This window comes from Pteropus medius, unplaced genomic scaffold (genome assembly GCF_902729225.1).
Source record: "Pteropus medius unplaced genomic scaffold, Ma_sr-lr_union100, whole genome shotgun sequence".
NCBI classification, from domain to species: Eukaryota; Metazoa; Chordata; class Mammalia; order Chiroptera; family Pteropodidae; genus Pteropus; species Pteropus medius.
In genome coordinates, this window is record NW_024356333.1 from 5,147,410 (window position 1) to 5,165,228 (window position 17,819).

The 17,819-nt window shown below is 38.2% G+C and overlaps 1 protein-coding gene across 11 annotated transcripts in view; it reads left to right on the plus strand.

Annotated features, from left to right (window-relative positions):
* TPK1 (thiamin pyrophosphokinase 1) overlaps positions 1-17,819 on the plus strand; it is a 278,577-nt gene that overhangs the window by 168,620 nt on the left and 92,138 nt on the right. For 10 of the 11 annotated variants that reach the window (XM_039861312.1, XM_039861315.1, XM_039861320.1 and 7 more), the window contains one exon: positions 1,108-1,254. The exons of the other annotated variant lie outside the window; for it this stretch is intronic. In XM_039861312.1, the coding sequence (XP_039717246.1) occupies positions 1,108-1,254 (147 nt within the window). The remainder of the gene's footprint in view (positions 1-1,107; positions 1,255-17,819) is intronic. 11 annotated transcript variants of the gene reach the window in all.

Consider the following 17,819-nt stretch of genomic DNA (forward strand, 5'->3'; position numbering starts at 1 on the left):
TTATATACAAGGTTTTCTTACAATATTTTAATTAAGCCTTTCAGTCTTTCCTCTTTCATGATCAATATATTACCTTTTACTATGCCGATACACTGCCTGTAAGATGAGGCTGACCAGAGAGAAAGCAGGGCCTCTTTCTTTCATTCTTCTTGGGACCATGGCCTAATACTTGATGCAGAAGGAGACTGTTACTGCACCCCTTCACTTCCTGCAGCCCACGCTTACCCAGCGTCTCATGTATAAGTAAAGCATCACAGTAATTTTATATGTAAATATCCTGGAAGTGTATTTTCAACAACAGGGAAACATTGAAATTAACTATCCTCTAATAATAGGAAATACTCTCTTTCAAGTGGTAAATGAAAAAAGTAACATGAAACTACATGTAACGATAACAAAAGTATTAATAGTAATGTAAATGTAGTATCAAAAATAATTAGAAGAGTAGCAAACATTTTTTAAACAATCAGTATGTTCTGAATGCTTCTAAACATGTTCTAAACATGTTCTGAATGCTTTATGCTTATTAACTCATGTGATTACCTCATTTATTCCCCATGACAATCTTTCAGGTGGCCATTATTCATTTTTTTACATATGAACATTAAATTGAGGTACAGATTGTTTAGCAACTTGCTAAGTTCGATAAAAAAGACAGTAAGAAACTTGCATTCTAGTGGGGTGACAGGTCTGTAGAACAGGCCGGCGTCGTGTGCCGGGACAGTGCCCACAGGTGGTGCCGTGGGCGGGAGAGGCGTCAACTGCGAAGCCAGGGCGAGGGCGGGGTAGGGGGCAGTGCCACACGGAGGGGACACGTAAACAGCTTTAAAGGAAGAGCTGGCTGGTATTCCAGGTGAACAGGCAGGTGGGGAAAATGTAAAATTTGTACTTGAAAGAGTTGGTCTTGAAACCTGACCGTGGCACTCACAGATTGTGACCTTGAACAAGTGACTTAATGCCTTCATCTGAACAACAGAAATGGTACCTAGTGTTGATGGCCTATCAGATAGAATGTAATCTCGAAAGCTCTATTTAGGGGTTTGATGCTGCTCAATTATTTAAAATTCTTTAAACCTGTGATGCTCCGCTTCCCTTTGCCTCGCCTAGGTGGACGTGATAGTGACACTGGGAGGGCTCACTGGGCGCTTCGACCAGATCATGGCCTCCGTGAGCACCTTGTTCCAAGCGCCTCGCATCACTCCGTCGCCGGTTATAATCATCCAAGAGGAATCGCTCATCTACCTGCTCCAGCCAGTAAGTGCAGACCCAGCCTAACATCAGCGCTTGGCTTCCCCCGCCCCACTGACACTGGGGCAGACAGGAGAAAAGGCCAGCCCGTTCCTGTCCTTGAACCATGAGTGAAGTTAGCTGTCTGCTTACTTATGTTGACTTCCGTCTGCTGCCTCTGGTCACTGTAGAGGAGCCTCAAAGTTTTCATTTTAGGGCACCCAGGGGGAAAAATTTCTGTGACTTTTAACTGAATTGACTAAGAGTTAAATCTAGAACTTTTGCATTTTGAGCAACCGAATGAGAGAAAAACTCAACAGAGGAAACGCAAAGCTTGGCAGATATTTCAAATGGAATTCTCATGTATTTTCAGTGCTGTCATTATAATTGGAAATTGGATTTGCTTTTCTCAAGCACTCAAACTCTTTAGCTTTTACTGTTCATAAATTGCCTGCTTATTTCAGTGCCTCAGAATAAATATATATAATGATGATGTCATTTATGTCCAATGAGAGACATCAAGGAAATATTCTATCAGCGTAGTGCTTAGAACAGAATTCTCATTAATTAAACACATTTTATAAGGTTGACAGGTGAATTTCAGTTTGGAAAATAATCGCTTGGTAATATTTTTTTAAAGACAGCGGACAGGTTTTTTCTCCTTTTTCACCTTTCATGGTAGTTTTGCTCTGTTCCGTCTGCTGTCCATCATCTCTAGCATGTCAGTGGCTAAAATTTATTGTTTGGTTAATATAGTGGGTGTAATACATGCTCAGCATTGTTCATCCACTTTTGCTTGTTTTTTTCTGGCTCTAGCTATTTGATTTCTGGAGCATTGCCTGTAAGATGTGGAAGGGGAACTGAAGAATTCAGTTTTCAAACACCATACTGTCCATTTCTGTAGTCTGCAAACAGTTATAGAGTGCAGCTACCCAACTGTTGTACTGCTAGGCAGTTGAGGATTAAAAAAGTAACATACAATCTTTGCTCTCTAGTCCATGTCCAGTGAAGCAGACATTTATAAAAAATAAATATAAAGCAAGGTTAAGACTAGTTAATACTAGATAACTGGTTGGTGATCTAGTTAGGAAGAGCCTTGAATTCTACACACTGGAGTGTGAACTCTTTTGCCATAGGGTATAAGAAGTCATTAAAAGACCTCAGGTAATAGTTTGACATGCGCAGATGTGCTTCTCGGATTTCTAATTATTTGTTTGTTAAATGCCTGTAATTTCCCAACAATTTCCGAAGTTTGAAATTTTCTGCCATTGCAATGCATCGAGCTTTCTTTATTATATTGATACGATTGCCGTAGGGGTCAACTGTAACTTGTCCCTTTGTAGATACTCTGGTTAATAGATAACTAGACAGCTAACCACGCAGCACAATAATTTTTAAAAAGTAAAATTGGAGGATTAACTAAGTCCACATGTGAAAAACGACGTTTGTTCTTTCGATCTTTTTATTTTCGGTGTTCTGCACCTTCAGCGTAATGTGCATGATTATGGACTTCCTAAGACGTGTTCAGCTTGGGAGTCGCTGGGTTTCCCCCATCCGCAGATCACTGTCATCAGTTTGGAAAACTCAGCCTTTATGTTTTCCAATATCGTGTCACCCTATTCTCTTTGTCCATTCTTCTGCGACTCCAACTAAACAAATATGAGATCCTCTAATCGTATCATATAGATCTCAGACATTTCTTTCATATTCTCTGTCTTAATCTCTCTGGGCTACGTTCCGAAATTCTTCATCCCTTCTGTCTTCCACTTCACTCCTCCACTTCACCTGTGTCTATTTTGCTGCTAAATCCATCCATTTTTTAATTCCTGCCATGATTCTTCTTTCTTACATGCTTACTCTTTATTCACATTTTCAAGACTCTTTCTTAAAATATAATTGCCATATTTATTTTATGGTCTAGAATAATTCTAACATCTGTGGTCTTTATGAATCAGCTGTCTTTTATGTTTAATCTTCCTTCTGTGTTTTGTTTTTGGCCATAACCTCAGATTTCCAGGAACTTTACCTTGGGAATTATTTGAAATACAAGCTAAAAGTGATTTCAAGGAGAACGGAGAATGGACTCCTTGCCCAGTTATCTGTAGGCATTAATAACTTAGGTATCTATTTCGTTTGAGACGTTGGATGTGTAGGTGGAATGAATTTTGAAGGTAATTCTGCTGTGAGTTTGACTTCTGGTTACAAACCCTCAGAGGAGACTTGTTCTGTCTTTTCAACTAAAGAGAGCGAGGTTTGGTTGGGCAGTTCCCTCACAGTCCGGCAGGAGTGTTATTTATATTTCTCTCTCCACCAAGAGTCTCGCTTCATATGGTACAATGACACAGCTCTTGTCCCACTACATTTCCTCTTCCGTGGAGTTAGTGGACTCGGATGCAAATAGCAAACTCTGAAAAACAAGTCACGATCCAATTATTCATAAACAGTGTGTAACTCAGTGGCCAGATGTGTGTGTATAAAAATATATACTCTCCATAATATTATTTTCAAATAAGATAGACCTTGGCTACACTTTAAGGATATATCACACCTTACTGTACCCATAAATTAAACCAAGTGACGCTGAAGGTTCAACTGTAACAAAATGTGCATACAACAAGAATCTTTATCATTTAAGCCAATTAAAAGAGATTATCATTGAGCTTTGCTAAAATACTTATAAAGTGGTAAAATTCAATATAAATGTTATTGTGAGTGTTATTTTTGAGGACATTATTTTCTAGAATTGGTTCTATAATTATAGGTTGCATGAAATTGAAGATAATAGCAGGAGAAATGAGACATCTTATGAGAACTGTTTGGCTGATAAATGTTTTCATGCTGTGTCTGCTACAGGACCATGAAGTGGCTGGCATAACCCTAGACCAGTGGTGTAAATGTGCTTAATCTTTCTAAAAAAGCTTCCCTACCTGCAGATCCTCTTAGTTTTTCTGTAATGTTCTGTGTTTCTTTCAGAGAGTCTTCATGTGAGGCTCTCATGAGACCATGTTGTATAAATACGTAATCGTCCTCCATTCATTAGAGTCCCTGTGTGAGTCATTTGGGATTCACCTGCGTGTCTCGTAGCAAAAGCCACTTAAAGTCATTTGGGTTGTTGCAGCTTCAAGTCTTTCATCTCTGTTCTCTTTTCAGTTCCCTTTCTGTGACTTATTTTTCTTCATTACAAATTGGGTTTTAAAACAAGGAGAAAATAGTATAGTTCTGGGTTTATATTAAATATGGGAAAATGTTTAGAATTTTTTAGCTGATTGTCTTTAGTATATAAAGGCTTTTGTGTTGTGTTTTGCTGTATTTTTCTATGATTCAAATGTCGTTAGGAACGAAAACCTCAGTAGGCAGCATTTACTTTGAAGGACTGTTTAATCTGCCATTTTTAAATAGACCATTAAAAATGGAATGCCTTATAGCTCCTCCCTTAAAAGAAAGCATCCATCCTTTACTTCCAAAAATGTGTTCTTAATAAGATATATGGCCTTTTATTAGCAGGAGATTTTTTGACATTAATGAGAGACATTTTAGACATGAACACCACTGATGTCAGTTGCCAGTTAGGCCATATCCCTTATGAAGACAGTCCCGTGTTTGCCACGCCAGCCGTGCAGAGTGTGGATGGCTCCTGGTTTCACATACATACTTTCTCATTTTCTGGACAGTGCTTCTCAGGAGTCCAGCAACATTAGCTTCTGTACACTGAGCATAAATTATCTTCTATCTGCAAGTTTTATGGCAGTTGGTAATACAAGTTAATAGGATTGATGACCAAGAAATTAGACGTCCAAGAGTTAGTAAGGCATGCATTTTACATCCCCCTGAGCCTTGTTCAGTGATTCCTGTTCAGGATTTCGGTATCTGAGGTAGCAGAGTCGTGTTATAGGACAGACTTCGTCCGTCTTTATCTCACTGAACAAACTTCTAAATACGTTGTAGATATTCTTCCTCACACGTTTACTTCTGCTTGTTTTTTTTTTCCTCTCAAGAGATCAATTAATTGCTATATAAATTCCTGACATTTTATATATTATATATTATCTGTAATGCTGATAGTAGAGAGGATAGAAATACATTAATAGTCTGATAGAAAGAGGCTGAATATTCATGATGCAGACTCGGCCTGTGCAATGGTTTCTCCTGAGAACTGAGGGGTTGGGTCTGCCTGGCCACACGTGATCTCGTACAGTCTCGTCAGTGACAGCACTAGAGGCGTGGTTCTCAGAGTGACACGGACTGAGGGACAGGGGCTTCTCGATTCTAACAATAATGACACATTTCTCCGAAACAGCCTTTATTCTTCCTCTCTGTCTTCTTCTTCTATGTATTTTTTGTTCTCGCTTGGCCTTTTAGAATCTCAAGTATAAACTATGTAGTAGCCCACGACCACTAAACGTTAGTGTAAATAGCATAAAGATGTAAAGATCATTTTATAGATGAGCATTTGTAAGGACTTCAAGTGATTTGTCCAATGTTATACTTAGTATTTCTTTGAAAAACAATTATGCTGAAAATGAAGTAGATCTCATGCAGTGAGAGTCTAAAAAAAAAAAAAAAAAATTACCAGTCACTTTATAAATGTCCTGCCACACTGAACTCACAACCTCTCTTTCCTCTTCTATATGGAAGTGGACTTGTAAGTGTGGATGCAAAGAAGAGATGATGGCGTTTGTTAGGATGTGTACTCAAGGTCTTCACTGGAGGAGCACAGGGAGGAATCAAAGTGGTGACTAGGACTCTGGATTAGGCAACCGGGTGCTGTCGTTCTCCGAGATAGAAAATGTGAAAACAAATCAAAATTTGAAGGTGGTCAGCTGACTTTGGGATATAAAGAGATTAACCTCGATGGCAGATGGTAGAGTGAACCCTACGGGCTACCTTAAGGAGAAGAAATAGAACTAGAAAGAGCAATGTCACTGAAACCAAGGTGGTTTAGAGATTGAAGAGGCAAAGGAGTGATCAGCTACTATGTCGAGAATAAAAAAGATGCAATGAGTCGTCAGCCAGGAAGAAACTTGATAAGGTACAGTTTTCATGGCACGATGTGTGTAGAAACCAGATTATTATGAGTCGAGTATTAATTGAGCAAGGAGTTAGAAATACCTTTTCATGCATTACTGTTTACCCTTTTGTATTGTTTCCTTAAAGCAGTTGAATTTCGGAGACTAATCTGGGAACTAGTGATGGCTTATGAAATTACTTGGGTGATATCATTTTCCAAGATAAAAGCAAAAACAGAACAAGAACATTTCTGTTGGGGATTGTGCCTTTCTTTCTTTCCCAGTACGACCAGGCTCGCAGCCGCCGAGCCGCCCGTGTGTAAGGTGGCTTGCACACTCGCGGTCACAAACTGTGCCACTCTACACCGACGAAGTGCTTTTCAACCTATTTTAAATCCACATCCTCAGAAGGGTCCCTTGTCCCACCCCCAGCTCCACAGTCCTGACGGGTGCTCCCCACTCCCTCCCTGCACCCCTGGTCCAGGCATGAGGCGTTTCTGGTCTGTCTGCTCCATGTTACGGGGCCTCCGGCCTCCGGCAACTGGTTCAGCTCCCGTTTTCCAGACTGATTACGCCTGTCCTTTGCTCTGCATATCTGATCCCAAACTTGATCTCTGCCCAAAATATGTTTTTGTTTAAGTCAATCTCTTCTAAAGCCCTACTCAAAATTTCTGTCTTCTATACAGAATTTCCAAATAAACCCCTTTAAACTTTCTTCATTTGGATTATGTTCATCACTTTTTAAAATCTTTTTTTTCTCCTATGGGCCTCAGTCTATCTATAAAACAAAATTTAATAAGATAACTTTTCTTATTTTCTAAACCTTAAAACATATAATTGCATATTTTTGATTTAAAAAAATGAAATAATGATCACAATTCATCCAGTACTAGCCAAATCCAAATAAATAGGATGTTTTAGATGATCTAAATGTGTTATTTCTGTTATCGAAAGTATTCATATTGCCTCCTCTTGTGATGCCTGGGTGTCCCGGGTTGGGAGTCAGAAGCTGTGACTTAGTCCCCTTATTTCCCTTATTTGGCAGGTGCTTTCTTTCTGGTTTGCTAGAAGCTCGTTTGGGGGAGCGATAGCTTCTTCTAGGGGCTCTTGAGCAAATAAGTGAGGGTGGCGGTGGCAGAAGTCGTAGGTTTTAAAGCGACCTGGATATAATGAACTCTCAAGGGAAAAAGTGTCAAATAACAATGCTGACACCCTCCACTCACTCACACAGCATTCAAGTTTTTGACCTTAAAGAAGTCTTTCACCCAGGGAGGTTTATAGAAAGATGCCCATCAGCAAAAAGCTGCGGTGATCAGTCAGTGATGCCAAAGTAGCAGGTGAGGAAACATCAAATTCAGTCTCCATGGAAACCGTTTAAAAACTTACTTGAAATTGGCCTTTCATTTCCAGCCGTGAGTGACAGAGAATCGGTTTTGGAGACTTGGTGCGATCCGTAAGAGTCCTATGTGCAGGTGAAGCAGTGGAAAAGACAGGCATCAGCATTTATCTGAGCTCTGTCATCATAATTTATCATAATCCAATTCTAGACAAAGTAATAGAATAGTGGATGCTGGATGTCACCTTTTCCTTTATCTACCCCCACCCTCCCTGGCCTCTGGCAAGGACACAAGTACACTCTCATGTATACTTAGTTCAACTGAGCATTGCTTCAGCATCTTTTTTTGATTGAAAACAAAAGATTGCCAATGCTGTATCAATGATCTGTGAAGTGATCTGAGTGTCACCAGCAGGGACGTGAAATGAGCCTCTGGGAAGATCGGCATAAGTGAAAGTCTCTGTATAAAGAGCTTCGTGCAGCTCCAGCTGGGTTGTATTACTTCCAACCCAATTAAGATTCCTTCCCCTCTCTAAACATGCGAACTGTTTGTTTATTTGTTCCAAAAGTGATAAAAACTGAAAGCAAAAAAAAAGTGGAAAATTTATATAAATATATTTAAGCTAGGAGGGCTGAAATATGAGGACACTTATTCAAACTATACATTCACCCTGGATATTTTGAAGTTCTTCCAAGGAGTATTGTAAGATTTCTCACCCATGTACAGATACACACATACATACAACACATGTAATATGTATGTCGTGGCCTCCCCACACACACGCACACACACACACACACACACACACACACACACACACCCCAAGAATCTCAGCTCTTCTAATCTTACTGAGAGGAAGGAAAGTAAGCTATCTCTCAGGTCTTTTGTGAAGGATTTTTTTTGGAAACCATTATTCCATAAAGTTGTCTTTTAAGAACTCCACTTAGTCCTTCATAACTGTCATGATTGGAATTACGACGTTTGACTTGATGCATATGGAATAGGTTAACAATGAAATCTATAAAAATGCATCAAAGCCAGAAACAAAGTTAGCAAAGCAGAGTATAAACCAAGGTTATCGATACACACATAGATTGATTGATTGATTGGCAGAGCATAGAATTAGACGGCCCCGGTTTCTGAAGGAGACTGAGATACAGCAAGTATGATATCAGGTAGAGAGGACAGCCCAAATGTCAGAGACATACTGAATATTAATGCCAGTGGCATCGCTTGAGAGGCATGCCTGAATTATAAAATACCCTCTGTACCTGAAAGGCTGGAAGATTACCGAAAATAACATTTTTAGAGTTACACAGCACTTTTTAGTTGATAAAGTGCCTTCATCGTGGTCCCCCCCGATTCTCAGCGGCCCTGTTAAGCAAGCCGTCAGTCCCTCATTCCTGTTTCCCAGACGAGGACCCTGCACGGGACAGCAGTGTGCGTGCACAGTGAATCCATGACCGGGCCAGGGTGTTCCCGTCCTGCTCCTGCGCCTGGCGCTTTGTGTCGTCCGTTAGAATCCATGCTTACCCTAGACATCGTTGCACCTGGTGGAAGGAATCAAAAGAATGAAGGGCGAGGGACCCGTGTCAGGGATCTTTTCTGCCGAGACGGGTTCTCTCGGGGATGTGCAGTGAAATCATCTGCATAGCTTTTTTCCCTTCCTTAATCAACTTTTTTATTATTATGCAAATGTCATCTATTCAGAGAATTTGGAGAATAGTATAATGAACAACATATTCAAGCTGACTATTTTTAATTTTTTTAAACATTTTATCAAGAAGGCTCTGTCAGTCTAGGTAGAAACGTATTTTGGAGGGTAACCCCTTGACAGTAAATCACAGATATCACCTCACATTATTCTAAACATTTCAACGTGGGAAATGATATTTAGAAACCAAAATCCAGGTTATCAGTGTGCTTACTGCTGCTGTGGTGGCTTTGCTTCTAGACTTTTTCAGTGAAGAGAACTAGGAAACAAAAAGGTGTTTGCGTATAAATCACGAGTTCATACTGAACTCATTTTGAATTCAGTTTTACTATACAGTTTTAAACCTTTTTATTTTATATATTTTTTTACCCCTAAAAAAATCTGATGTGAAATAACTTACTTGTTTTATACCATAATGTATAGTCACTAGCTTCAAAATTATAGCACCAGTTTTCTTGCTGATAGTATAACTACTGAGTGAAATTTGAAGTTTCTTCTCAGGTGTTCACTCTTTAAATTGCATCCCAGTCAGGGCATTCTATCTAAAATTTGTCATTTCAAACATTAAATTTTGTTCTTTCTGCTGTTATGCTACTAATGTAACTATTAGGTTCATTTGTTATAGTTTAAAGTTATAAAACTATTTTTTTTTAATTATGATTTTGAAGTAATTGCGTAGTTCAAGAGGCAAAGCTTGATAAAATGACGTCCTCGGGAGAGGTCTCATTTCCATTCCTATCCCCCTCACCGATAAAAACAACACATAAGTACATGTTTTCTCATTTTCCCTTCTTTATGCAGAATTTAGCATGTTGTGTACCTCTGTACCCTTTTTTTACCTAGTAGTATATTTTGGAGACCACTCTATTCGGCAAGAGAGATTATCCTCATTCTATGGCTGCTTAGTGCCTACTGTAGGGATGTATCTCAGTGTACCCTAGTTTTTCTGTGGCAGTGTTTTGAAAGAACACACTGTAAATTCAGACCAGGCAGTTCTTTGAATGGTGGTCATGTGTATTTTGAAAATGATTCTCAAGTGATTTTATGCAAGTTCATATTAGAGACATGAGTTGCTTTCAAAACTCCTTATGAGATGGAGACACTATGACCCAATTTTAAAGATAAGCGAAATAGGTCTTAAAAAGATGAATTGACTTGTCCAGGGTTATTCCACCAGTTAACAGTGAAGCCACATTCCACATGCTTGTCACACTGACCCTTTAGCTCTCTCCACTCCATGGTTCTGTTTCCAGTTACATGATTCATGAGCTCGGTATGAGGCCATTTAGTGTAGAAGCAACAATTTTAAAAGGGAAACTCATTAAGGAAGCGTAAACTATAAAGACCGCATAATTCTTCTATAACAGAGAATTAGGCTCCACTGCCACCTTTTATAGAATATAGATAAATTTTTAAAAAATAAGTAGACATAATCAGTTTTTTTTATCAACGAGGAAGAATATTCTATTGTAGCTAAGATAGTAATGATAATAAACCAGAGTCTTTTTTTTTTTTTTTTGGAAAAAGTCATGTTGATAGAGAAGCCTCAAAACTGAGTAATTGTGTATACATTGGCCTTTTCAACTGTCTGATAATAGGAAGCCAATTCCACTCTCAACCAGAAGTCCTCAAGGTAAAAGACAGAGTATGTGACATCGGTCTCATTTTATCTGGCAAGTGTAGTGTACAGGAGTGTGGCTTATGGGACAGTGGCGATTTATTTTCTCCTGGATGAAGCTGGCCTGTTAGAAGAAGTGGGCACCTTTTGAAATTTTGATAATGGTAATTGCCAAGCTATGAATAGAGCTTAATTTTTTTTTTCTGAGCATATTTCACACTATATTTCCAGGAGCAGAGCAAGTCTTATGAAAAATAAAAGGACTTAGACAATTTTATGTGCTCATTCAAATAAGGATTTATTGGTATCATATTTTGCAGATCAGTAAGTTACTCTTGAAGAGCTAATAATATCTTCACTAAACAGATCATTATTTCACATAAGATAAGTTCAGTATTACAGATCTATTACAGACCGTGATGGAAGCCGAAGCGGCACGTAGCTTACTGTAGGCAGGTGGTGGAAGGAGGCCATGTCTGAACTGTCTCAGAGGCAGGCAGACGACTGGAGGTTACTAAGAGATGGGGTCACAAGACGACTGGAGGGACGTTGTGAGCAAGGTTGGGCAGCAAAGAAACTGAACTGTATTAGGGAGATCTGAGGAAAGCCCAGTGTTTCTGGGAGAGAAAATAAAGGAAATGGCAGTGGCAGAGCTGGGAGAGCTAGACAGAGAAGCAGTTCGTGATTGCCTCCTACGCCGTGCGAAGGCGTTTGGATCTTAATCCTTTGCAGTTCGGTGAATGCTTTGTAACTCGGGCGAGGTCACGAGCCTGTTTGAGAATCTGAAGAAAAGTATGAATCTTCCCTCCAGAAAAATATACATTTATATAGACACTATAATTTTAAAAGAGAATTTTAAGAGTTTGTAGGAGTCTATCCATGGAGTTCCACATGGGAACCGACTGTTTCTGACAAGAAATTCCGTACCCTGTTCTCTCTCTTACCAGTGAGCAGAAGAGGTTTACTTGTGTTCGTAGTATGTAGGAGTTTCCCATTGAGTTGTTAGCAGAAATTACCCAATGCAGGGCAGCCAAGTTCTTCAGTAACGAAAGTTACAGGAGTGGCCAGTACTGAGGCTCACCATGTGCCCCGTCCTTTTCCAAGTGAAAGTTTCTTTTGTTTTTATTTTTTTGTGGACTTGTATAACAACCTCACAACAGCTCTATAAAAATATTTTATTCTCCTTATTTCTCAGATGAGATAACCAAAGCTCTAGGTCTTATTTACAGCTAGAAAGATGCAGAGCTAGGACATACCCCGGCATTCTGCTCACACATGTACTGCTCCGTACTCCAATAAATTACTGTATTACACACCCCCTGAGAAAAACAAATGGAGGCTATTTTCAATGATTAAAAAAAAAAACAACCCGAGAATGATTGGCCGTAGATACAGCTCAGTATGAAGACCTTATGTTCTGTTCATTGAGCTTACGTCTCAGATACAAAGATGTCTAACCCTGCAAGCACTAGTTCATTGAGCCACGTTTGTAACACGATTTTGAATAGTGTTAAATATGGCTAAGAGACTTAGCAGCAACACTTAATACTGCATATTGTCCAGTAGGCTGCCATAGAAAAAATTTCATTTCTAAAGCCAAATAGTGCATAATTCTTTAAAACCATCTTATCTTTAACACACATCATTTAAAACAATTCTATGAGCCAAATTTTAACTTACTACTTAGCCTAAAAACGTTGATGAGCAATATTATAAAAATAAATGAATGTTACAAATCTTATCCTCCATTCCTTTTATCTACAGTGCTTTTTACCTGAAGAATTGCATTTATATCTAAAATAGAAAGAAATTTATTATGCGAAGATCCTTTTGAAGAGGAGTCACACTCGAAAACATGCAGATTCATTAGGGAACCGGAAGGAGAATGTATATCCTCATTAATTATAGAATAGATGTTTAAGGAGCGAGTGTATGAAGAAGCAGTGTCGGTGTATTATCCTATGGTTCTGAAAAATTTTAATTATTCAAGACAGACTTATGTGTTGTCTAGGGGCTTCTGTCTCTGAGTGGGAGGATTCAGTCTTGGCTGTAGTGTGTACTGACTGTGGCTCCTGGGGATTTTCTGAGTCAATTTCTTCATCTGTTACTAGAATGATAATGCACATGATTTGCATGAAAATTAAAATATTTAAGGCCAGGTATACGAAATTAATTTTTGTTTTGTTCGTGTTTGATTTCTTTCCTTTGGGCTTCAAGTGGAAAGGGTTTGATTTGAATATAATTTGAATTAATCATATTCCTTATTTCATAGCACATTATCATTATTGGTCAGTTTGTTTCATTATTTGATTGGATTTGTTGATTCAAATCTCATTCCCCTCTAGGACTGCCTTCCATCACATAAGGAACCATCCTAATATAATTTATCTTTTGTTCTGTTTTACAAAATGTGTATTGTTTTTATGACCATTTAAAAGATATTTTTGTTAATATCTCTAAAAGAAAGGGACTCTTGAACCCATAATTACAGTGCCATTATCACATCTAAATGAAGTAAAACATTAATATGATCAAGTGTTTACATTTTGTCCATTGTTTTAAGATATTTTTACAGTTTGTTTTATGATTAGAGATTCAAACAAGGTTCATACATTGCAAGTGGGTCACATGTTTGTTGTTTTTTTAATCAGTAGGTCTGTCTCTGTCTCCATTGTTTTTTCCTTCTTCCTCCTGTTCTTTCCCTCACCCCCTCAACATTTTTGTTGAAAAAACTTTATCATTCATTGTATGGAATTTTCACAGTCTGTGTTCATTGCATGGCCTTAGAGGCATTAAATACTTTCTATGTTACTTTTATTTTTGTAATTTGTAGTTAACTCTAGAGCTATGATCAGAACAATTTTAAAAAACTGGAGAGGGGTCACTTCTGGAATAGGTGACATCACATCATAACATTTGGTTGTTTCTCTGTTGTGATATTAACAGCCATTGATTATCATTTGCCTCCATGAATTTACTAGTGGTTGCTCAACGCTAACACTAAAGTATTCTACCATTATTACTTCATTTATTGCTTGGAAAACCTGTAGTTTTAGACTTACAGATTAGATTGGGCAGATAGTACTGAGAGCTCCCATACATGTCCTACACAAGGAGAAGCTTCCCTCAGATTAGTTACTAAATTCTCCTGCGGAATAGTTTGTAAAGGAAGAAAGGATGCACACTTAATTCTTTTTTCTTTAATTTGTATTTATCAAAGTAATGAGTTAGTTCCCTGGCTTTTTTCAATGCTGATCAATCAGTTTTCTTTAAGCTCGTGGTTTTACGCATACTGGATATGTAGAATCAGTCCATTCTGCTTATCGTCTTTAATGCTACTCAGAGTATCCTGTATTTGGCCAATGGGGGCGTATGCAGTGGCACTGAATCCTTCTGACTGGGCCGCAGTCGTCTTGTTTCCTGTTTCCACAGCTTTTTTCCCCACTCGTCGAGACTCTCTCCAGAGGGCCCTGTGGTAGGAAATCCTATTTGGAGACCATATCTAGGCATGAGGGTAATCTTAGAGCTGCTAAGTTGATTCAGTAGACAAAGCTAGGATTTTTTTTTTTTAAGATAACATGAGTTCATACTTGTATTACACTTCCCATTCAAACTCAATAGTGATCTTTTAATGAGCAAAGTTTTAAAATTTTGAAGTCCACTTTATTATCTCTTTCATTATGGATCATGCTTTTGATGTTTTACCTAAGAAATCTTTATCTAAACTAAGGTTACAAAGGTTTCCCCGTATGTTTTGTCTTAGAGGTTTTATAGTTTTAGGTTTTACATCTAGATCTCTGTGACATTTTGATTTAATGTTCGTGCACAGTGCGAGGTGTGGATTGATGTTCATTTACTTGCATGTGGGTATCAATTTTTCTGGCACCACTTAAACCTCTTCCCTCCCCCACTGAATTGCCTTTGCATCTTAGTCAAAAATCACTTATCCATGTGTATGTGGATCTGTTTCTAGCCTCTCCGATACATTCCACTGATGGTTTAGTCTGCCTTCAAGCCAGTACTACTGTGATGTGATTATGTCAACTGGAATGAAGAGTCTTCTGCGTGTGTTTTTGCTTTTTTGCCAGTGTGTCTTTTGGATAGAGCCCTAGAACGTTTCTTCCAAGCAGTCTGCCGTAGGGTCGTATGGAACAATGATAAGCATACCTGTTTTCCCTTAGCCTTAGCATGCCGATAGGTGAGATATTGTATCTTAGAATGATTTTAATTTACATTTTTCTTATAAAGGAGATGGAACATATTTTTTATTTTAAAAGCTGTACACATTCTTTTTCTCTGGACAGCTCATTTTTTTCTATAAAGTTATTGGTCTCTTTTCCTTCTCTATCATTAGAAGCTCTTTATATACTAGCAATATCACCCCCTTTGTAATGTAAATTGCATATACTTTTTTGTTTTTCTTATTTTTTATTTTGGGGGTATATTTGTATGCACTTACTTTGCATAAATACTCTTTACCTTTTCCTTATTAGCTTTATATGTAATTGTACATTTTTTAGTAATAGGCTTATTTTTAAGAATAGTTTTAGACTTACAGATTAGATTGGGCAAATAGTACTGAGAGCTCCCATACATGTCCTCCTGACCCCCACACATAGCACCCCTACTATTACTAGCCTGTTAGTATGGTACATTTGTCACAATTGATGAACCAATATTGATTCACTGTTGTTAACTTAAAGTTCATAGTTTATTCATATGTCCCTACTTTTTAATCTAATGTCCTTTTTCTGTCTAGGACCCCACCGAGGATCCCATATTACATTTAGATGTTATGTCTCCTTAGGCTTCTCTTAGTTACGACGTTTTCTCAGACTTTCCTTATTTTTGCTAACCTCGACAGTTTTGAGGAATACGAGTCAGACATATTATGGGATGTCCCTCTATTGGAATTTGTCTGACCTTTTTTTCATGATTACACTAGGTTAAGTGTTTTACAGAGTGAGATAGAGTTGAAGTGATGTTTTTATCACATCATATCAAGGGTACTTATCCCTGAGGAGCAGAGAGCTACACTGCCCCGCATTGGCGGGGAGTAGTCACATAATTTATTTGGAATTCTTCCACATGGAAGATTTATCTCTTTTTTTCCCATTTAAAAACGGATTCAATAATTTTATCAGATTGAACTAATGAATATTTATTTTATACTTTGAATTGTATTTTCATATTACTTTATTTGGTTGTAGAAATGGTTCCAAATTTGGCCACTGGGAGCTCTTTCACTGGGCTCCTGTGCTCTGTGTGTGTGTGTGTGTGTGTGTCCCACACACACATTCGTGTGCACAAGCTTCTTTCTACTGCAGAATGTCCCAGGCTCATATCTCATATTTCCTGCCCCAAAGTTCTGTTTCCTTTTGTTGGAAAATGATATTAGAAACCAAGATCTCAATGCTAGGTGGGCTTATTGCTACTTGGGTGTCTTTTTTTTAGGACCTCTCAGCGAAGAAATAAGATGTGTGTGCTAACCTGTGTATATATACCCATATTTATACATATTTCTATATGTAATCACCTACACTTAAGTTAAACATGGCTGATGTTTCTAACTCTAATCCATTACCACATGAGTCATTCTAACTAATTCCTCCTTGCTTGTCTACAGTCTTCCCCTCGACAGTGAGAAACCTGGATCCCACCATCTGTCATTCATTTACTTATTTAGTTCCATTATACATGTATAGCAGTGTTACAACTGTTAACTTGTGCCCTTGTAGAAAACAACTTTATCACCTAAAATACAGCACTCATACGCAGACTATGGTTTTTCCAGACTCCGTTCATTTCCACAGTTCCTTAGGTTCGCACCTTTTGTCCTGCTCCCTTCGTTGAGGTTGTTTAATATATTTTTCCTCTTGTCACAGTCTGCATTTTTCCCCAGGATTCCCTTAATATTTTAAACTTGTGTGCAATAAAGTTCATTCTTTGTGTTGTAAAGTTACGTGGGTTTTGACAAACCCACACTGTCACGCATCCACCTTTACAGCATCACGCAATGTAGTTTCCCCATCCTGACAATGCCCTGAGCTTCACCTGTTCATCGCTCCCCACCTTCCCCGTAACCTTGTAAACGTTCATCCTTTTACCGTGTCTACAGTTCTGCCTTTTTCCGGGTGTTACGTGATTGAAATCATACAGTGTGTGGTCTTTTCAGACTGACTTATTTTGCTTGGCAATGTGCATTTATTTACGCTTCCTCCATATATTTTTTTATTTACCTTTTTTTACTCAGCATTATATTTTTAAGATCCATCTGTGTTGCTGTTTATACATTGATTCTTTTCCTTTTTCAAAGCACTATGTGTTGCATATCTAGTATATTTTTGTATATTGCCCATCTACCCTCTGGATGATAAACACCAAATTGCTTCCAAACCTTGCATGCCCGCCACCACCACAGATAATGTTGCAGTGACTCCCCTCACATGTATGCCTTTATGGACCTGTGTGAGCTTTACTTTGACATATATGTAGCTAGACAGGAAATTGCTAGACCATAGGGTATATGTTTACTTTAGTGCCAGGCTGTTCCCTAGAATGGTTTTACCAGACCAGCAGTGTGTGATGTTTTTTAAAATTGTGTTTTAAAAGTTATCCCCATATTTCCACTAACACGTCACGTTATCCACATCTGTAGATATAAATTATATGGGAATCAAGTGATAGCTAATTGTGTTCATTTGTATTTCTGTAATTATTGATGAGTCTGAGCATCTCTTCATGTGCTTGTTAATCTTTACTCATTTTTTCTGTTGAGAATACCGTCAACTTTTTATTGCTGATTTGCAGGTGTTCCTCATATTATTTTAAAGATGAATTCCCTGCTAGTTTTGAACATTACAAAATATTGTCTTCTCATTACATCATCCGTCTGTTGTCTTTGTTCATGATGCCCT